This window comes from Parasteatoda tepidariorum, chromosome 2, assembly GCF_982258835.1.
Source record: "Parasteatoda tepidariorum strain Cologne lab strain chromosome 2, Ptep-v5.0, whole genome shotgun sequence".
NCBI classification, from domain to species: domain Eukaryota; kingdom Metazoa; phylum Arthropoda; class Arachnida; order Araneae; family Theridiidae; genus Parasteatoda; species Parasteatoda tepidariorum.
The window spans coordinates 117,790,306-117,814,074 of NC_141756.1; the positions used below are offsets into that span (position 1 = coordinate 117,790,306).

At 27.9% G+C, this 23,769-nt stretch overlaps 1 protein-coding gene across 25 annotated transcripts in view; it reads left to right on the plus strand.

Annotated features, from left to right (window-relative positions):
* Nucleotides 1-20,591, plus strand: part of LOC147816100 (E3 ubiquitin-protein ligase RNF10-like) — a 56,669-nt gene extending 36,078 nt beyond the window's left edge. For 18 of the 25 annotated variants that reach the window (XM_087158156.1, XM_087158164.1, XM_087158170.1 and 15 more), the window contains 6 exons: nt 334-405; nt 1,709-1,778; nt 3,303-3,436; nt 9,282-9,395; nt 12,566-12,692; nt 17,760-20,591. In XM_087158156.1, the coding sequence (XP_087014282.1) occupies nt 334-405; nt 1,709-1,778; nt 3,303-3,436; nt 9,282-9,395; nt 12,566-12,679 (504 nt within the window). In that variant the 3' untranslated portion in view covers nt 12,680-12,692; nt 17,760-20,591. Of the gene's footprint in view, nt 1-333; nt 406-1,708; nt 1,779-3,302; nt 3,437-9,281; nt 9,396-12,565; nt 12,693-13,453 lie in introns of all 25 variants that reach the window. The other 7 variants (XM_087158177.1, XM_087158176.1, XR_015431680.1 and 4 more) reach the window with 6 other exon arrangements.
* Nucleotides 20,592-23,769: the final 3,178 nt, after the last annotated feature.

Genomic DNA, 23,769 nt, shown 5'->3' on the forward strand with positions numbered 1-23,769 from the left:
ATGGAAGCATGGATCATATTTCACTTAATGCTTAATATCTTTTTTAAGCGAATTTTGCTCTGATGTTAGTTACATACAATGTGTTCAGAGTTTAATACTAACACTGCCCAGAAAAAGTGAAATTTCATTAAACTTTTGTTTGTGTATAGGGAAGACCATTGTAAATTTTTTGATTAATTGATTTATTGAAAAATTTTACTGTTATTTATTTCACAAGTGTTCATTAAAAGAAGATAACTGTATCCCCACAACCTGTTGATAACATTTGTCAACTTTTATCACATAAAAATTTAATTTGGTATTTAACATTCTGAAGTTTTTTTTTCTTGGCAGCTACTTCATGAAAGGGATATTGCTTTAAACCAGAATGTAGATCAACTTAAGGAGCTCATTTATAGAAGCAATGTATGTGATTTTTTTAAAAAAATATATTGGAACAAAGTGTTTGTCTTTTAAAAAAAAAATTAGCAAACAAAATTTTTAATTTTGTTTCTTCTTTGAATTATTTGAATATTATATTCTTGCAAACTTTATGACTTCTATAGCTATATATTACCTCGGAAACAAATTTCTTCTCTAAACCTTTCTTTTTATTATTTTTCCTTTTTTTGGTGGGCATAATTTCATAAATGCCAACAAATGTTTTTAACTGCCTTCCAATTTTTATTATCCCGAAAATTTTCCCCTCTTTTATTATTTATTTATATTTTTGTGAAAAAGTTTAAAAAAATCCTCTTAATTTCATCATTAATCTGTTTGCGCTCAAAAGAGAGCGCCAGTAAAACTGTCACAAGTTTCATATCAGATAACGTCTGACAGTATCTTTGCAGTTGCTCTCATGGGACAAATTCATACATTCATGCTTAGTTACATTTCTGCTGACACTGACTTAGTGAGAATATGCTCTTTGAAATAATTTCAAATTGAATGAAAGGAAGCAAAAGTTTGAACTTTTGTCTATATCTGTTTATATGTTTTTTATTATTATTAAGTAATAAAGATTGATTCATATAGAATAATTATTTTATTAATTTTGCAGGCTTTTAAAAAATACAAAAAAAAACTTTTAAAATAAAAGTTCTAGATTCTTTTCAAAATTTTTACTATCTTATTTGTCTATAAATTAATAATTAAATTATAGCTTCATTTTATTGATTTGAGTTTACAATGCTCGACATTCATTTCTATGATGTAAATTTTTCGGACAATTAAGCTTACATTTTTGAGTCACTTTTTTTCCCTTATTGCTGCTTGCTTTAAATAAAGCTATTTCAAGTTTTTATCTTTTTTATAGTTTTCAAATAATATAAGAATGTAATTTATGTGGAAAAATTGTTTATTGAAATTTAATACATTATATACTAAATCTTTTACTTCATATTGCTATCTTAAAATGCGATTAATATGTCTAAGGTTTTAAGAATATAAGGTTGGTGGCATGTACACATTTTAATTTTAGTGTCTCTAATTTTAAGCTTAAGATAATTTGTCTAAGGTTCAGATAATTTGTCTAAGGTTAAGATAATTTGTTTACATTTTGTTTAAAAATATTTTTTGCAGTTAATGATACAAAGTTCATTTAGTTCCTCAAAAACATATACTACTTAGGAAAATTAGAATTAGTTTAGTTAACTTGTTAAAATTATCTCTTTAAAAATAAAAATATTTACATTAAATTTTCTATAAGTTTCATATAATTGCATTTTAGGGTAATGTACCAGAGAGAAAACATCTTATTTCAACATGTTCAACTGAGTCTTATGAAGAATTACACGAAAGTATGCTGTTTTTACCTATCATATAGTGTTAAATATTTGTTACTGTTAATAAAAATATGTTAATGCATATAAAAGAATTAAAATTTTAATATTTCTTTCCATTTTTTCTTAGTTTCTTATAGGATGCAAGTTAATTAATTGCACGTATGAATATTAATTTCCTACTGAAAAATAAGAAAAAGTACAAGTTCTAATATGTTTCATTGTAGACATAATTAATTGATGATTGACATTCAAAGATGGCTATTTGTAGAATTTTTGGAGAAATTGTTTCAGTTGCAGCTGCGATTCAATTTTTTAGAATCCTTTAATTTAATATCGTTTTTACATGTACACATTTTTTGGATGTATCACCAGAAAGTCTAGCGGTGACAGGTTTTTGTGCAGTCCTAAAATCCAGTCATTTCATCTATTTCATGAATTGAGTAACCTCTCATTTAAGGTTTCATTTCAGATAGGAAAAATTATGAGAATATTTTGGCCTGTATTAAAATCATGCTATTCCCAGTTACAGCTTTAAAATTGTGATCTTGTGTACTTAAATTTTCGGTAGATTAAAGAAAAGTTTTCCAAACTTGCTAAATGTTTTCAGTTGACCAGGTACTATATGTCAATAATTAAAACATGTATATGTTAATTATGAAAATTTCTATGTGTTAAAAATTAGTATAAGACAGGTTTTTTAAAAAAATTCCGGGAAGTATTTGCTGTAAAAAAAGGTGTTAGCATTGAATATGTCGTGTTTTTATTTGTTAGTAGTCTAAATGAATTAGCAAATAAAAAGCATCACCAGACGTAAACCTATTGTAATCCCATTGGGAAAAATCAAAACAATCTCGTCATTCTCTGTGTTTGAAATAAATGTTATTGTGCCTAAGTTTAAAAAATGAATAAATAAAAAACTGTGGTTTTTAAATATTTGTCCTAAAATAAAAAATTGTTATGGTGAAATTTATTGTTCAGAGCAAGCTTAAATAATGAAATGACCCTATGTCTGTTATTGTACTTTATTGTCCAATTAAATAAATACAGTACTTAGCTGTGAAATGAAATTCAATGATCCACAATGAATCTCTAATTCATAGGTGAGGTTTTAACTTGTAAGTTACTGAATTGCAGTCACTCTAATTCTATTTTAGGAAGAAAAAAATATTTAAATTACTGAAAATTCCTTTAGTGTTTCAAAATGTCTGAATAGCATGGAATATGTGATGCAAGTATGAATTCTATTTCAGACTGTGAAAGAAAAGGGGTGACATTTTTCTAACGGTATTTATTTATCTATGTTTTACTGCATTATTATACTATAAAGTTGAAATAATTTCTCTTTTATCTTCAAAGTGTGAAGAATCTGAATAAGTTTTTAAAATATATTTTCCCTTTTTTTTTTCTTGTCATTCTTATTTATTTTGTTAAGCAAACCAAAGTCATTTATTGTTATGTTTATTCTACATATAGATAGTTTGAATTTAAAGTAATCTAAAGTATTGTAACTGTTTCATTCTTTGTTTCATTTAACTTTAGCTGAAGATGGGCAACACATTTGCATTCACAACATGAATGTAAAGATGTTGTTAAAAGAATATGGCTCCTTGGAATTTGCTCCTGAGACAAATACAACTAAACTTGTTGAAGTTGAAAGAGTCACCATGACTGAAGTAAGTTATCCGCTTGTTTTAAACTTCCTTCTTCTAAGGCTTTTTCGCTGAATAAAATTTTACACCATATTTCATGCCTTCATACGGGATCTTCGGAAAAGGTTGAGATATCTTTAACATTTGCTGTTAACCTGCAAATTCGATATTGCAGAATTTGATTTTTCTTCTGTCGTCTCAAAAGAGACTATGTCTCAGTTTAAAGGTAAGCTCTATGTTGTTTTCATATTTGAGAATAACAGTCATGAAATACTTTTTGTCAATTTTATTTGCTGCAAAAGGGATACTTTAAGAATTATTTTTAATTATATTATATAATATTAAATTATTATTAGTTAGATAGCTGAAAAAATGTGCGTCATATTTTGTTTTGTTTGCCATGATTTTAAACTTTTATGAAAGAAATATGTGTGGCACTTGAATAAATATTGTGGAGTACTTAAGGAAGTACTGTTAATTCTTTCATAAATATTGTGTAGCAATTTGAAATTTCAATTATTATTTTTATTGCAAAGAATTGTTTGAAAAACAATTTTATTGCTCCAAATCCGATATTGATTTGCTAGAAAGCAAACAGGATAATTTAATTTCTTTCATAATAGAATTTATTTAACTGATGAAAAAACTTATGCTAAGCTTTACTTCCTCTCCTAGACAACAATTAAGTAGTTTGCTTTGCATAAAAGCTACCTTCTTGTTGGTACAAGTTTTTCAGTTTAATTTGTATCTTTTGTTATGTTTTTTATTATTATTAATTAAGTATAAAATCTATGGCTTTAAAAATATTTTTTATTTTTCGCTTTCTTTTTAAAGTAATAAAAAATTAATAGAATAAAACTAAAATTTAACTTTTATCAATCAAAAAAGGAAGAAGAAAAATATTTATTAATGTATTTTGTTTTTGTAGGTGTAGTGCAGGGATGGGCAAACTACGGCCCGCGGGCCAACTGTGGCCCGCCGGAAGATTTTATCCGGCCCGCGGACAGAATTTTAACTTTTTACTTTCTCTATTTTTGTTCTACAAAACATAAATTAATTAAAATAGTTAGTATTAACAGTTTCAATTGATAAAATGTTGAAAGCAGAAGTCCCTTATAGAATAGCCGTAGATTAGCTCCAATTAGTATTTGTCTTTCTCGAGGAGCAGACATATGGAATCTAATATAGGTGAATTGTACTTCACATGAGGCTTACTACGCATTTTAAGTTCCAACGAGCGGATTTTTCTTCCGGCGTGAGTTCTAACATAATTTACAGCGTATGGAAAGGCTGCACACATACAACGTCATTGTAAATAATGGTGAAATTATTAAATGTATGAAATGGCTACTGCCTTTTTGAGTTATTTGTAAACATTTTTAATCCCAAAATGGCAACCAAAAAATGCAAAGTTGATGTAGAGTGCCATGCGTTCAATGATGAATTGACTTTATTTTTTTTCAGAAGTTAGAATTTTTATTTTTGAAGTTTTTACTCGGCCCACCAAATTTTTTTTCTCCAGATTTTTGGCCCACGACCAAAAAAGTTTGCCCATCCCTGGTGTAGTGCCTTTGCTTGCTAACTTATCTCTTTTGTTTGTATTACTACAGGGTTCCCACGGTCCTTAAAATCTTTAAAAATTGCTCAATTTTTATTTTGGAAAATAAGGGCCCTTAAACGAACTTAATTTTGATACATTGTTTTTTAAAGTCCTTAAATTTTCAGCATCAGTATAGTTCATAGGAACAATTTTTTAAAACAAAAAGTCGCTTTTTTATCACTTAGAATTAAACCAACAATCAAGGGTAAAGCATTTTAGAGAGACAAAAAGTAATATGTGTGGGGGAGCTACAGGCAAGGGGAAGAAAGCATGTCCTTTCTTTAATATATTGGTTTATTCATTAATATATTCTGCCATTTGCCTAGAATGATACTCTGTAAGGAGAGTGAAGAATTCTGAATGAAAAGAATAGTGTGGACAAGGGGGATACTGCTCGTGGAAGAGATAGTGCTTTTTTGGGATGGGGAGGGCAATTTTAAGATATCTAAGTTGAAGACCCACACTAACCTTCAAAATTAGCTTTATTTTTTCGTTACATGTTATTAATTATGAAAATAATTGTTATTTCCTTTTTTTTGTTATGAGAATGCACCAAATTATTTATCTTTACCCCTTTACTATATGTGTGTTCAAATACTTCTCTAAACAAGACTGTTTGTTTTTTGTAATAATTTTTTTTTAACTATCTACTCTTATTTGCATTATTTTCATCAAATTGGCATGTCAATTCCATTCCGCTTTAAAATATTTATGTTTACTTGGTTTGACCCTAAATATCATGTTTTTAAATGTATTGTATATAAAAAGTAACTATGTTTTTTGTTTAATTAAATGCTTATCTTTTTTTTAATTTGCATTTAAAAATTATTTAATTTTTTTTAATCATTTCATTATTAAAATACTGTGCTTGGTAACCAGTTTTAATAAAAATTTATTAGGAGCCATTCAGTACCCATACTGCAAATTTCGTCTTAAAGACATCCCAAAACATTCCCATTGCTCCTGGAATTTACATTTGTAATATAAATTTATTAAAGTTTCTTAATTTGCTTAATTCTTTACATATTTCTATAAATTCAGTATGATCAAAATTAATCCTGTTTATGTTTTGTTGAATATATTATTACAAATAACATTTATTTAAATTTTAAGAAAAATACACTCGATAATCTTAAATAATAGTTAAATTAATAAGAGTTTTGAATTACCTTTTACAGAATTAAATAAAGTAATTGTTAATTTAAAAAATAGTATGAGCCACTCAATATTAAATTTATTTAAATTGCTTTTGCTTGCGATGACGTCCTTATCTGCTTCAGATAGAAAGTCTATGTATTTAAGTTCCAAGTATGCGCAAAACAGTCAATGAAAGCATTGCCACTTGAAAATAGGTTACTGTACCATCTGAAAGTGTTGCATTCTGTAATGAGAATGGAAGACACTTCTAATAAGCCAATAAGATATCTGGCAACAGTAACCCCCTCCATTATAAAACCTGAAGAGGCATCTTTGTTACGTGGGAAACCAGAAGGTTATTCTTCTGACTCAAATGAATATGCACCAATTGATGTGTTTTGGAAAAACTATTTTGTGAAGAAAGATAATATAGATTGGGAAATATCAAATATCCTCTTTTAACAAAGCTTTTTAATGCTCTTTTGTGCATACCACATGTTGATGTTGAAAGAGGTTTTAGTGTGAACAAAAAGCTACTTGACAATGGGGCAAGTTTAAATTCGCATAGTGTTAATGGTTTGAGACAAGTTGTGTCACATATTAGCAAAATAGGGGGTTTAAATAACTTTAAAGTTGATAACGATATGATTAAAGTGGCGCTTGCAGCATTTAAAAATTATTCTGCTCGATTAGAGGTTGAGAAAAAAGAATGTGAAAACACTGAAACTGAGGAAAGCAGATTGAAAGCTGCTGAAATTGATTTGCAAAAAAAATTGAAGGCTTCTCATGATCTCTTAGCCACAGCTGAAAAAAGTATGAAAGATGGGTTAAATAATAAAGACATGCCGATTGTAGAAAACGAACCGATCCTATTATCTAAGGCTAAGTCGAGAATAGTAGAATATTTAACAGCATTGGAAGATAGCAAAAAGAAACTTAATTTGTTAATGCAGGGACCTTCAAAAAAGTGTAAAAAATAAGATATGTCATTAATGAGCAAAATTAAAAATTCTTGTTATTAAATTCTTATTTTAATTCTTTAAATTAAATATGCCCCAAATCTTTGTTTCACTGCTCCAAAATTGCTTTTTTGTTGCTCCAAAGGTGCTCCAAAACCATGTTTTGCCACTTGCACTACTGATTTCGACTTACCGTTGTTCCATAGCGTATGGAAGCGCCAATTATTTTACCTATTTGATTAAATATTTGCAGGCACGCATGTGTTTATACTGAATTGGGTCCTGTGGGAATTATTCTTGCACTCTCATTTTCAACTCTGTTGCATTTTGCAAGAGATTCTCAATGTCAGGCTTCATTTTCCACCCTCTGAAATCGAACCGAAAAATCTCCATCTCTTTATGGTGGCTAATGTAATAAAAAAAAAGAGTTTTTTTTTGTCAGGAACTGGTTATTTAATCATAATCATGCAAAGTCTTTGAAAATTATTTAGCATTATGTTAATGCTAAAAATAAAAATATTTTTAATGTAAATGTAAAAATATTTTAAATATTTGAAATGCTTAAAAATATTTTTTGAGAGCTTAAAAGGTGCTTATTTTTTGTTGTTTGCACTCACACATAAGACATCTTGTATGAATTAGCAGTTCCATTTTGTTGATGTTTATTAATTTTCTTTTCCTATTTTAAAATTATCAATATTTTTTTTTGGACTTTAAAAGCCCTTAGCTGTGCAAGAGAGTGTTTCTTCCTCTGAAGATGGGAGTAAAAGGGATTTCCTCTCTGTTTCATGCATTGGGAAAAATTCTTTCCTCCAAGCATAAGTTTAGTTCATTTCATGTGGGATTCACTATTTATTGTGCTAAATAACTTAGAGTTTATTTTGCTTAGGCGACCCCTCAAAGAAGTCAAATCACAATGTACTTCCTACTCATCTAAAAATGTTTGAAAAGGATCCTCTAATCCTGATGTAAACAATTTAGAAATAAATACTGTCTTTATTCAAATCTAAACTGCTGTCAAGCCACACTCCAAGTTCTCAACACGTTTTGTTCCACATAAAAAATTGTGTGATCCAGCAAACCGAAGACTCTCCATGTAGTAAATGGTGACTGGTGCACGTTTAATCTGCTGGGTCACAACATCCTCCATGTCCCCATAACATTTTATGCCTCTGGGAGTACTGGATAGGAGATTGATCGTTCTCTGGTTTGGATCAAAATTATAATCTGTGAATGAATGAAAGATTATAGGAATGAATCTGCTTTAAATAGATGTGACGTATGGGTGTGGCAGAAGTCGAATTCTTGGGCATAGATGGCGCCAATGGAAACATAAACAAGAAAAATCTCACCTTGGTGCCTTAATAGACAACTGCAATAACAAAATATAATTTTTTTTTTTAATTTTTTAAATGAGGACTATTAAGAAGTGAATAATTCATTTGTTTTGCCAGCATTAAAAACTTTCAATACGTATATGAATCTTTAATTGCTCAAACTGTCAGAATTGTATTCCGAAAATGATTTGTCATCTCCCACTGTTACATCTGATTTCAAACTTGTGCTAGTATTTTCTTACACGATGTCATCTTTTGTGATATACAATGCATTTCTTATGTGAGGGTTTTGTAAAAACAATGTATTATAGTCTAATTGGATACTTTTTCCACCCAACAGCTATCCATTCTGAATTTTTGACTTGTAAATTCTAAGCTTCTGTCGAATATATAGGTACTTAACTATGAAGTAGAAAGTTGATATGGTGACCGTGTGGTCTAAATGAAATTGCACTTCTGAACATGAAGTCGCTGCATCGTAAATACACAGAATTACAGCAACTCTTAAATGCAGAACTTATTTTGACAAAAATATCATTCTTCTATCTACTTTATTCTGCATTTTTAATTTCTCTTCTAAGCATGCTGTTTATTAAAATACAATTCCACAAAATATCATATGCTCAGAAAACTCTTAAATCTAAACAATCATAAAATCAAAAAGAATACAAATACCACATCTTTAATCGCCAAAATAAACTATTTATTACTTAACAAAAAGATTGAGCTCAAATTATTTCTCCAATGTTGGCAGGTATGCAATGCAGACTCTGTTTAATAATTATCGCTTTAATTCATTTACTGATGTTTTCTAATCTTGTATTGTATTCTTTTAGGAATTGTTTGATAAGACATCTGAAGATTTTACTTTGTTTTTGCAAGATATTCCCTTTGTTGATGAAATTGAAGTTAGCTTTGAATGTGCACTTTGGTTAAGCAAAGCTGATTACGTGAGTGCTCTATCACTTTTTTTTTAAAACTGCTAATAATTTAATTAAAACTTTGAGAAATAGTTTTCTCTGATTTATGTATCTTTTAGTCCACAAATTTGAAGAACCCCCAAAATTATTGTCTTCTTGAAACCGAACACTCTGTTTTTATATTTACATTTGCTCAAACCCATTAGCTTTTCCAAACTTTCCTCTATCAAGCGTTACTCAATTACCCTGTGGCAGAATCGTGGTGACATTGTCGCAGAAGGTTACAGAGCTCTTGCAGAATGAGTTTTCTTTTGAAAAAAAAAATTCCTTATCTTTTCTACAACAATTTACATGTAATATTTGAATCCTGCATTTATATAATCACTTTTTGACTTGCTTAATTTATGCTGGTAGTATCGTAATTCGATGTGTCGGTGTGTAAATAATGTTTTGTTTGTATTTTCAGCAGATGTTGATATTGATTTTCACTTGGATTTTAAATATTCCTATATATTTCAATATGGAAAATTTGAATTGTGCATTAGAGTATTTACTTTTTAAGGCAATAACTCTATCAAATGTTTGGCAGTTATTACTATTAATTTCACCATGACTTTTAAATCTGATATTTTTCATACAATATTTATTACAACAGCCTGATCTTGAAACGAAGCATGCATTTGAGGAGTCCGATTTACGTGATTTCGTGACTGATATTTTTTTTGCAATTATACTTCTACGGATTTTATGATTTCTAATTGTTTTTTTTGTTGTTTTTATTATGATGATTATTTACAAAATGCGAAGAAGGAAATAATTCAACCCTCCCAACAAAATGCGAGAATATAACCCATAATATTAGAATGAATAATTATTCCATGTTCAATTAAAAATTTATATAGTTTTTTTTAAATATAGTTATCTAGTTCTTTTTTAAGCACAACTCTTTCATTTTAAATTATTAACGTATATGTTTGTTATTATTAAAAGTATCTTGCAGAAAGATATTAGTGCTTGAGAGTTCAGTCACAGATTGCTCGAAAAAGTTCTGCCACGCGGGCTCAATTAGAAAGTAATGCAAAGTTTTCAATACCCGGAGACTCTATGATTGCAGAGTTTTTTTAATGTTGTATGTTTATTGAAAAAGCAGAAATTTTCTTTTTAAATTCTTGTTTCTTAATAAATTTGCTTCATGCAAAAGGCTTTATTGGGACATTAAAAAAATTTCTGCGACTGAAAGTCATGAGACACTTGATTTATTTGCAATACTCCACTCTCTCGTTTTGGAATCACTTGTTTCCGTAGAATTTTTTTTTCTGTTCCGTGCAATTTAGTTAAGCAAAATCTCATGGCAGTATAATTAGGAGTTTTTGAAGTCACATATTCATAAGTCTGAAGATATGCATTATATTTTTCTTTCTTTCTAAAAATTTTCAAATTAGTTTTAGAGCTATTAAATTAAATTTAATCTTTTATTTCTAAAGAAAACTGATCATGTAAAAATTATTATTTCTTGCAGCCTTGTACTCTTTTGTCTGAAGATAAAATGATCTTTGCCTTTTTTTTAAAAATTCAGAATATTTTAAGAACAACTTATCTTAATATTTTATTTTTTGGGGGGTCTCGATTAAATTTTTTTTATCATAATTGTGTAGTGAGCCACGTTTAGCAACTAAGTACTGATTCAAATATCTTAAAAAGTCTCAAGCAATTTTCTAAGTAATTTTTGTATTTTTTTTCGCAAATTTCATTTCGTAGTCTCGGCTATTATTGCCAGTGTCATTTTTTATAAATCTTGTTGTATCTTACAAAATGAAACTTGTGGAAAAATCCTTATCATTTTTAGCTTTCTTTTAAAAAGTACAAAAATTGCTTGATAATTTTTAAGATATTGAAATCAGATGTTTTTCATTAGTTGCCAAATACAATTCATTAGAAAAATATGAAAAAGGTTTTTTTTTTAAATTTTCTGTACGTGCGCAATATAAACAAACTACTTTAAATACTCATATCTTGAGCTTATTGAATTATTTTGAATCAATATTTTTGTAAATAGTTTTAAATTTCTCTAAAAATTTGTTTAATTGTACTGAATATTTTTAAAGTTATAGCAAAAAAACATAAGACAAAGAAATTTGTTTTGTATAATCTCCATAAATATTTAAGCTAGGCTTATAAAATTTTATGCTGTTATTACAAACCACTACCAAAATAAGCAATAAAAGCTTCTTAATTGATTTTCTTGCATAGGTGTATAAAAATACTTTTTTTAAAAAATTTATTATCAGTTTCTTAAAATTCTGAAAGCTTTAAACTTTGTTGCGAAGTACAAAAAATCTGATGAACTAAAAACTGCTTAAATTACTAAATAATACTCTAAGTATTTCTTGAGAAATTTTAAAAAATATTGTAAGGTAGTGTATATACAGTGGAGCATCGTTTATACGACGATCACTTATACGACGTTTACATTTATACGACGTTTTAGTGTGGTCCCAAATCATTCCTATTCATTTTAATGTAAAAATATATCGTTTATACGACGCACAAAATCGGTTATACGTCGGTTTTTAGATTTTGTTCTTCATTTAATTTTTTATTTTTTCCTGTGTATTTTAAAAAAGGGTGGAATTTGTCAACATGAATGATATAGAAAAGGGTGCCAACAAGAATGCTTGGATGACGACCGTAATTTTTACTAGATGACTGAAAAAACTAGACAATGTTATGAAGAGGCAATAACGAAACATTTTGCTATTCATCGACCAATGTCTAGCGCACCCATCAATACTAATTATTTTGGAAAATGTAAAAGCTCTCTTTTTTCCTGCAAATTGCACAAGTGAACTTCAGCCATTAGATTTTGCCGTGATTAGAAATCTAAAATTGCATCATAGAAAACAGTAAGTTCACCTCGCTATTCAATGCATTGTAGAGACTAATAGCAAGAAAATATAATTAAAGGTAACATACATTCAAATTGCTCACTGCAATTTTTCTTCTTTGGTTATTTGTTTGTTTTGCTTTGTCTAATTTAGAAATTTATGTAAATCAACACGTTAAACATTAAAATTAACTGAAAACGGAATTAGTTTAAGTTTTAGAAGTAAAAATCGATTATACGACGTTATCGTTTATACGACGTTTTTCGGTGGTCCCTTCGGCGTCGTATAAACGATGCTCCACTGTATATATTTCAGAGTCATGACACAATGAATGATTGTATGGTGTCTTTGGCATCTAGATGTCTGATGTTCAAGTTGTCCTCTGTGAATAATAGGAGATGGAGACCTGCACAAACCTCAGTTTTATGAAAATTTATCAAAGGTATAAATGAAGATTCTTTGCAAAATTAATATCATGCAACTTTATATTTGCTTTCATTTTTTAAATTTTCTTTCTTTTTTTTCTTTTTATCTTACATCAGTGGCGTTAGCAAAAATCTCTGAAATATGCTTTTAGTGGTGAGACTTTATTTTAATAGTTACTTTGTACTTTTTTTTTAAAAAAGGCAAAATTTTAAAACGTAAATTGCTTTCAAAGGTATTACCACTTAATAAAAAATATCTTAACTTCTCTGTACTTATGTGAGTGGTTGAAGGTTAATTGTAGTTTTGTAAAATGAATTTTGTTATGTTTCTTTTGGTAATAATACAGTCAATGCTTTCTTGCTGTCTAAATTATTATGTTGTGAGTTTTGAAAAATAATACAACTGAAAACATTCATTTCTCTTGAAATAGTTTTTTTCTTGGAAGAAAAATTATAGTTTTATTTTTTCTATTAATGAAACAGACAATATGTTACAGTGCCTCAATTCGAAAACGAACCAAAGCAAATTCCAAAAGCTACTAATTCTTCCATGCTTTATAATTGGTATAAAATTTGTATGGGCATAAATAACATTATTTTTTATAAAGTTTCATTCTGCTCTTTTAAAATAACCTAACAGTTACTATATATCATAATTCTGCGAGGAAATATTTCTAGGTTTTCATTATTAAGAATTATGATCTATATACCTTGTGAAGGATTTTTTTTTTGAGGAATTTTGTGTTTTGATTATATTTTATTTATTAATTATTCCCAGTTTGAAGGACTAGATACATCTGTCTTTACACTTTCAAGAAAATGTTTTATAAGCATTGAAAATGATATCTTCTCAAGCAGCATGCCTCTATTTTGTGTTAAGAAGGAAAAGGTTGGTTAGTCCAGGAGTTTTCTTGTCTTCTGGATTTGGTTCAAAATGTACAAGGAAACGTAGTAAAGCATTGGCGGTTGTAAACCTGAAATTGGCTTGACTGTTCAATACTGGTTATAAAATAAAATATAAAGTTGTGCTAAAGATAAATATGTTAAGATAATGCTATCTTTAATGAGAGAAGAGGATTGTACCATTCTTTTACTCAGTACTGTACAGGTCTCAGAATCGTAAATCTTAACACTAAATTTTTCAGCAACTGATTATTTGGAGATATAAAAGTGATAAAAATTATGGTTTTGAAACAAATCTAAAATAACTTTTTTTTTACTCCTTGGAACCATTTTGAAAGCAATACAGAAGGGTATTGTTTATTGATACCTCGTCCCGCCCTATTCAGGGCACACGAGAGAATAGGAGAGTATAGAATACAGAAGAGTATAGACCGTGTAGGAGAACAAAGGAACTTAAACTGAAATGCTGTGAGAAAATATTTTTAGTGATTTAAATGCAGTTATCAAAAAAGGCAATATGTTTTAGTTCTAATTTAGCCAAGAATTAGAACGTTAATTTCAAATATTCGATAAAATTTTATATTTTTTGCAATGAAATGTAAAATTTAAGTGTCATATATTTTTTAATTTTGTATATTTGCCAAGGTATTGATTTTTTTTTTCTAAATATATACCTAAATAAATTTTTCTATACATATATAGAATTAAGTAATATGTGCATTGCAGAATTCCACTATTTGTGAACGCTAACTTGTATTGAAATCCTTGTTGTTGTACAGTTATACTGTATTGTTTTTATGCAAATTAAATAAATACAAAGCATTTTGCTCTTTCATAAATTACACATCTTTCTTTCTCAGAAAACAAATATTATTATCTATTTCAACGCGCATCCTCACTCAAGAAAAGACTTTCTGATCTTTTTCTCTAAAGTTACATTATTCATACCTGACAAGTCTCCTGTTTTTTTAACCAAAACTCCTGTATTTTACGACTATCTCCTGTTTACCTGCATATTCTCAAATTTTTCCGTATTTGTTGAAGAAATTTTTTAAAAAATTTGGCAAGAAAATATTTTTTGATGGCAAAAATACTTCTTATTCCTCAACAGATAGTACTAATGCCGGTACTACAGTATAATGATTGTGAATAGTTTAAGTAAAAATATCTTCAGTGGTTGACAGATCAAAGGGTAGAGTCCCCTTGCCGTCTAACCGTGGCAGTGTTTTGTGGTTTTCCTCTCCATGTAACGCAAATGCGGGTTAGTTCCATCAAAAAGTCCTCCACAAAGACAAATTTCTCTCAATACTTGATCCAGGAGTTCCTTTGTCTTCTGGATATGGTTCAAAATTATAATTCTACGGAGTTGAACGTTAGTAGTCGTAAACCCAAAAAATTGAGTCTACTGTTAGAGGACAATTATAAATTAAAATAGTTTGAAGTAATTATTAATAATGCTTTAAAAAAGTCTTTTTTAGATTAAGATTTATACACATATTTTTTACCTTGCTAAATGTAACTGCTTTCATTATATCCAATTTGAAATTTCTCTTTTTGACTTTGGTTATGCATGATGTAAAACTTTACTAGTAGCCTAAAAAATTTCGCTAGTAAAATCTCAATGATCTTATTTTTCCAATGCTGGCAGGTATAATTATTTCTAATGTAACTTGGTGATTGTTTCATTCACCAAATGTTAACTAGTTTAGAAAACTGCATTTTGTTCTTGATACTTAAGAACTATTTTAAACCAATGCTAAATGCTTTATTGCAAACTCTTTTATGCAATCTGTTTTATGCAATGTATTCCTTCATTTAAAAACTCTGATTGGTTATTACTTTTGTTTTTTTGATGCTGGCTCTGTACAACTTATATACCAAGCAGCAGAATTTACAGAGTTAATCTGAAGCGCAATCTTCATATTCTTTTATTCAAGAATTCCATTTCTTCATATTCCAAAAATTAGGCATAGTCTAACATATATCAAGCGCACATCAATTAAAAAATGTAGCACTAAGTCATATATTCAGGGTTCGTGATTTTTTTGATTTTTTTAAAAAAAATCAAAAGAATCAGATTTTTTTGATTTAAATCAGATTTTTCTTATTTTTATTCAAATACACTGTAAAAACTTTAATTTATGATTAAAAAAAACTTTAACTGTTTAATCAAATTAAATAAATATTAAAACTATATTATAACAATATTTTAGAAGCTCTAACTTACTAAAATAATTTTCATTATAATACATAGCTTTGAATGCATAGCAACCATTTTGAAACAAATGCATAAGGGAAATTTAAAGACTAGATGAAATAGAGAATTTAAAGGATACTTCAGACTTTCTGTCTAGGTTTTTCTGAGAGGTACCTATTTTGTGAAAATTTAGACATAATTTGTGAAAATTAAAAATTATATTAAAAAATCAACACAAAAATATGGTATGAATATGGATTTATAGTTTCTTATGAGACACAAAAATAAAATTTGTAGAAAAAGTATTTTATTAAATTATTCTACTGTTTTTCCTAGAGTTGAATTTGTGAAGGTATTGCTAAACGGTAGTAAATTGGGCTTGGACAGATCCCTGTATTTTAACTATTAAAACAAAGTTTCAATTAGCAAACCATAATTTTAATTTAAAATTATGATTTTTTTCCCTCTTGATTTTTAAAATAACAAAATAAATGTAACAGATTGTGTTTATAAATGCAGTCATTCATCAAAAAATAAATAAATATTTAATCAATATTTTTATTTTAAAATATTCATTTTTAATCCTACATCAAAATAGATAACCTAAAAAAATATTTAAAACAAATCTGTGTACTCATTGGAAATTGTTTTTCTTACACAATTTCTTTATAGAAAATCTGATAATGTCAAAGATACTGTAAACATGAGGAAAAAAAATACCAGTTAATAACCCTACTGCTTCAAATAGACTTTGAAAGAATTCGAAAGGGAAGAATAACACTATATCAGGAAAAAAATATCTGAATTCATCAGCCTTTTTTTTCTTCTCTTTTTGGTATATTAGGGTAATTGCTTTTTAGCATAACCGCAAGCTTTCGAAATATAACATTTCCCACCAATAAAATATAATGTAGATTTTAATTCCATGCTTTTTCAATGAAAAGGTAGAATTTTAATTAACATTATTTGAATTTTTTTTTTTTTAAATTCATGTTTAATATTTACTTTCTACAGCTTTGCAAGTCTATATTAAGACAGCATTAAATGTTTACTTTAATTTGTACTTTCAATCTCAAGAATAAAAAGATTTTTAAAAATGTAATTTTAAGTGTGTTGGAATTTAACACACACCCAAGAAAGAAAGTAATTTCATTAACTAAAATTAATTAATGCAGCTATTTAAAAAAAATTTTAAGACTAAGAAAAGAAAATAATAAGAGAATCAATAATTTAAAACACTGTTTTTTAACTTTTAAAATCAATATATATGTATGTTTTAAAAAATCAGTTGATTTAAATCAATGATTTTTTTAAAAAAATCATTTGATTTAAATCAAGATTTAAATCGTGATTTAAATCAAGCTGATTTAAATCAACAAACCCTGCATATTTTATGTAAATTTCTGAAATTCTGTAAATAAATAAATAAAAAATTCTTAATTTTTTAAAATTTTATTTAATTTGATATCTTTAAAAGAATTAACAAAAAGTAATTAAAATTTTCAACATAGTTTTCTGTCTGCTGATTTTAATATTAAAAAAAAAATCTGTGTTTGCTTTAAGAAAATCTTCAGATATGCTTAGAAAATAACTCTTACCGCAAATAATTTCATCTCTCCCTCCAAAAATATTACTCTTTTTACTCTTTTTTAATTTTGTAACATAAATTTGAAGCAGCATTAAAGTGCAAGGTATATTGAATTATCAGAAAATTTTTTTTGACTTTGGTTTATACTAATGACTTTTTTATACTTTGTAGTATTCTGTCAATTCAGTTTTTTAAATTTAATGAGATACAAACATATGTTTAAGGATGTTTTTTTTTTAATTGAAAATTATTCTATATCTTGTTAAAAGGTAGGGAAAACTCATTTCCGTATCTTTCGATCTTTATTTTCACCATTATTGATACCCATTTTCATCATTATTGATTTCTTACTTTTATTCTTGTAAAATTTTAAATTTTTAACTATTTGTTTTGAAGTGGAAGAGAGTGAGTATCACAATTGATGAAGAAAACAATGCAAACAAGTCGGATGTCAAGATATTGCCTGATGAAGAGATTGTTATAGAAGAATACGACTTTTGAACACAGATTGTTTATTGTGAAATATTTCTATATTGAAGATATTTATTAAATTTTTGATTTCTTTTTAACTTGAATTAAAGTCACCTTATATTATCACATCACTTTATATACTAAGTGTCAATTTAATTGCAAACAAAAGATAATTTGTTTTTTACATTTAATCTAATTGCAGTTTGTTTATATGAGTGTTATGCAGTGCTCATTTTAATTAATCCTTTTAAGTAAAGAAATACAGTCTTTTTATTGTAAAAAAAGGGATACAAAAGTGATGATTTGTGTCTGGATTTTGAAAAAAGAGGATTTTATACCGTGGAGGTTGAAATTTTTGGATGTCATAAACTGGTTTTTGACAGTAACACTTGAGATTTTCTTCCAAAGCTGTCTTAAGGCCCATAATACTGATATTTTCTGAATAGATTTCCTGTTAATAAAAAAATAAATATTGTTTCATCTTAGTTTTAAATATTCGTTTAAAAACAATGTTGGATTTTTTAAGAATACATTTATAAATGTACGTTGATACAGATAAATATTTCTATAAACACTGATAATCTAAACTTGACTATTACTAAACTTGAGAACTTATAATAGTTTTGAATAATTTAAAAATAGCAGTTACTTTTTACTGTGCCTCAAGGGAAAAAAAATCTCTACTGCGCACCTGGAAAGTCATGAGAAATCATGGAAAGTCATAGATTTCGGTAATGAACAAAATTTGTCATAAAATCTTATGATTTTAACTATTAAAAAAAAAAAAAAAAAACATGATACGTCATGGATTTAGGTCGCCGAAAAATCTAATTTTTAAAATAGAATTTTCCCAATTTCACAGTGTTCCAATAAAACGAATATCTACATTTGTAACAAAATCCCCACTCACAGTCATATTTTATTAAAATATAAAATGTTGTTAACCTGTTCTTTCAAAAAATGAAGGAAAGAACGTCATTTCTAGAGTGAATTAATTAACTTTTAAACTTATGTGATTTCAGAAATTTTTATTTATTTATTTTTTTTATTTTATCAATTTAAAATTCTAGTTTAAGCTTTTTAGATAACACTTTTAAGAAGAAATAAAACAACTTTAAATAACAACATATATCTGACTGTATTTAGTTATTTGCTTTTGTATTTTTTTTCCAGCTATTTTATTGCTGCAACTCTTTCTTTACTCTGTTTTTTAAGTTTAAAATCTATTAATATGAAAATGTAGAGTATAACAGTTTTAGTTATACCTATCATTTCAATTAATGTTATTACAATGCTTTTTCAAATTTATAGTTGTGTTTTTGTTGGCGAAAATTGTAACTTCAATTGTAAGTAAGGAAAAATTCTGGGAAAGTCATAGATTTGAAAATCTAAAATGTAGCAGATACCCTGTATTTAAAATTTTTTTTTTGTCTGTTATACCTTTTGCCTTTGTTTTAACTGTAGAGAGTCCCGGTGGCTCAGTGGTAAAGTTGCACTCTCATTCTTAGGTCCAGAGTTCTTGCTTCGGACCAGGCAAGGTTGACACAGCCTTTCATCCATTCAGTGGGTCAATAAATGGCAGAGAGAACACGAAAAACCTAAAATTTTCATGGAATTTTATTTTGACTCTAATTGTCAGGGACAGTTGTAATTTTTTACAAAATACCTGGAAAAATTCTTCAACATACCTGGTAATAGATCAGTCTTAGAATTGTCAGTAACAGTAATCAGTTATCGAGATTCGAGTTAATTTTAGCATCTAGTAGAAGCATCTAGTAGTAGTTAATTTTAGCATCTATTTTATAAAGTATGTCTATATTAAAAGGACTATATTAAAGTATGTCTAAACTGGAATTCCTTTTTTAGAGAAACTTTTCTATATTTCCATTCTCATTCTATTATATGTTTTTGCTCACATAATCTAATATTTAACATTACAAATAAATAAAAAATTTAAAATTTTCGGATGGAAAATTGCATAGTATGATAAAATATGGTTTGGTTTTCCATTGAAATTTACTTAGTATACTTGGAAAAGTCAGGGAATTTTTTTTCTTCAGAAATTGCGTGGGAGGCCTGCTGCAAAATAGGTTTAATTATGTTCAAAAAATAGAAAAAAATCACAAGATAGTATCATTTATGTTAAAAAATAATAACTTTTTACTCGCAATAATTAGTCTTTTTTCCCCCCTCTCTTAAAAAGTGTTTTACTGGTGGACCACAGTTTTTATGTAAACTTTTGAGTTAAATAGTTCTGATATCTATTACAGTTATTTGTTTCAAAAATGTAACATTTTAGCCAAACTTGCATGCTTTATTCCTCTTCCAATGATATTGTTTTGTTCACAAAATCTAGTATTTGTCACTGCAAATAAAAAGTAAAATCATTTCTGATGAAAAATTTTCACTGATTTTTTATTTTTCACTTAATTTTTCCTGAAATACCTGAAAAAGTCAGGGAATTTTTTTTCCTTCTGAAATTGAGTGAGAACCTTGAATGAGTACCAAACATTGGGGATTTCCTCACTTGGTTGACCACCCAATATTTGCACTCCAGAGCCTAGAGTCACAAAAACTTGTATGGGCTCAGTAGGCTTTAACCCTTCATAGGCTGCTGCATGTGTAGAATTTAAAATAAGAAACTTTTTATCACAAGTGTTCAAATGAACTCAAATGTTTTGTACTAAATATGATTTGAAGGCATGTATCAACATTTGCTAATAGTTTAAATAAAGAATTTTTAGTTTGGCTTTACAAGTTATCTTGTTTCATTTTTTTAATATTACTTTAAAATTGTGAAAATAACTTTTTCTTTGCTACATTCATCAAGAAAATAAGTAAAATAAATAATGAAAGAATAAAAATAAATGAATCATGTCAAGAGATTTATTTGAAAAGTAGCACCAAGCATTGTTCTTCACTGCATTATTGTTCAAGTATAAAAGCAAAGCATTCTTACAACAGCCCATTGTATGCCAAGAGGGTATTGAAGGTTAGGGCTGCACAATCTCATGACTGTCAACTTCTCTGGCTTTTACTCAGAGATTTTTCTTAAATATTTATAGGGGTAACAGAATTTCTGTTTCAACATTTGGATTAAAAAGATTTTGACCAACACTTTATGTGAATAGTTACAAGGTATATATATATATATATATATATATATATATATATATATATATATAGCATAATAAATAAATACAAAAAGAAGAAAAACAATAAGTTTTATTTGATGCGCTTAAGCTGCAAGTAAATAGAACTCATAAAATAAGTTCAAAATCTGGAGAAAACATGAAAAAAAATTACAGAACAATGAAAAAAGGGGAAAAAAATAATAATAAAAATCTGAAGGAAAAAATTAAGAAAAATCCGGAAAATAAAAGGTATAATCTTTTCATCAGCTCACACGATTATGTCTGCAAAAAGGAGTGCTTTCTAATATTGTATAAATATAGCCAAAGCAAAATATATCAATACAATAGTGTGAATCATATATTTTTTTTTCTCCATTTCCCTATTTTCATTGACCTGTAATTTTTCACAGTGTATTAAAGGTAAGTAAACAACATGTTTTTTTTAAATTTATTTTTTTCTTTGTATGCAGTCAAATTTCGAGATCGTTAAAAGTGTGCAGCGACAAAATTACTGGTTTAGAGTCTGATGATCAGCTTGCTTGATTCTTGCGTTGCTCTCTGATTGCAGTTAGTTTTTATCAATATTTCCATATCAGGGAACCTGTATATAGTATAAGTTTTTGTCAGAGAGATCTCACTTAAACAGATCTCCGTTAACTGGATACCAAAGTTAATTTTTTTTTAAATTTGCTGACGTTTCTATTCAAGAATTGAAAACTGGAAAATTTTAAAATTGATCTAGAAGACTATTTAAAATGTAAATTAATTTTATCTTTTCTTTTTTTGAAAATTTTATATGATTCTTTGCTTAATCTTCATAAATAAAATGAATGATTGATACAGTATTTTACTCAATTAAAAAAAAAGAAAACTATAATTACAAACGGTGATTATGATGCAAATATTGAACACTCGAGTGTTTTTTTTTTAATATTATTATAAAAGATTCACAGTTAAAAGGTTTCTTGGAATGCAGAATATTTTGAAGCAAAATCATAGAGTCTGAAAAAGAAAAATGAAAACTCCAATTACATTTGAAAATTTGTTGTTTTCAAAAAGAGTGGTGTTTGCCAATGTAATTACCTTCTGTCATTTCTGATATTACGAGACTCCTTTACGTCAGTTTCACAGAATGTCTAAAATCAAAATACATAATCACTATTTTAAAAGCCAAACTGAGTGCAAAAAAAAAAAAAAGACACACGATTGTTCAGTTTATCATTCAGTGAATGATTTTTTTAATCGACTTATATGAGACACGTTTTATGTAATCATAAATAAAGCTAAACATGGATAAGGACCAAATAATGCTAATCTTCTAAAACTTTTTGCCATTAATTTTCTTTTTTAGATACCTTCACGTTGTTCATTCAAGCCTAGCCTAAAATATTTATTTTGAATAAAAAATCTGGTGAACAAAGGAATTTATTGTCAGACTATTTTAGAATGAGATAATGCTTTCATAGCTATCACATCATGTAAATGATCAGGGGAGCCGATCAGTTTTTGATGCTCCTCTTCCGCACCTAGATAATGAGCTTAAGTTCTAACTCTGCTAAGGCCTTAGCATTTTTACTATTTATTTATGCGCGCTTTTAAGTTTCAGATTTTAATTTAAAATTTATTTCATAAAATGGATCATGATATTTTAAGGAATTTTAGATAGTATTAGGATTTGTATGTCATAATTATTCGACATCAGAAGAAAAACTAATATCGCATAACCCAATCGAAAATTAAATATTTCGACCCGACACAAATTCTCTGTATTTAAATAAAATATGCATTAAAAACGCGAGAATCTTTCTTTTTTAATGTTAAGCCTGAAAAATTTAAAAGACTGATAATAGGTTATTATTAAAAAATAAGAAAAGAAAAGAACTAGGAGTGACGTGGGGAGTTATATGAGAGCTCCGGATTGATTGATACGGTTCTGGGTCTGTGTAAATGTATTTTTTTGTAAGTATGAATATTATTGCATTTAACCTTACCGTGTATATGAGAAGTGCCAGGCAGTAGAAACACATGATGTGCAGAAGGAATGAAGTAAATAGTGTGGTGTCAACGCTGGGATTCGAACCCCTGTTTAGTTGGTCAAGAAATTGACAGCTCGCAGCTAAAGTATATACCCAGCTTCAAGAAGCTAAGTGGCTTTATAAGGCGTTCACCAATATCACTTACCTAGAGCCGTGATGGCTCAAGGAATAGAGCGTTCACCTTCCAATGGGGGAACCGGGTACGAATCCCAGCGATGACTGGTCAATACAAATTCCGCATCCGACTTGCACCGACCACAGTGCTGATGAAAAATATCCTCAGTGATAGACAGATCACTGGTTAGAGTCTACTTTACGTTAGGCTAACCGTGGGTGGTTTTGCTCTCCAAACTGAGAATATGGCAGTAAGGAATAATCCAGGAAGAATAATTTTACTCCAGGTGGTAAAATGTCGACGAATTGGAGATTTTTGCCGTGATGACTCAGGGGATAGAGTTCTCCACAATAAATGAAACAGTCTCCCCGCACACGTTCCAATCCTCTTTTTTAAATGAGAAATTTATTTATTTATGATCTTTTTATTTAATTTTCTTTATAAAATGTAGGAAAAAAAATTTATTTAATTTTTTTAAAACAAAGCATAGAGGAATGATACAAACAAAGCATAGAGGAATGATGAAAAGTATATTAATAAAGAGATAGGGAGAACTTGTTTCACTTTTCAGTATCACAAATAATTTATTTTAAATAAGAAAATTAAATAACGTTAAAAATAAAAATATATTTTTTTATTACATTTCCTAC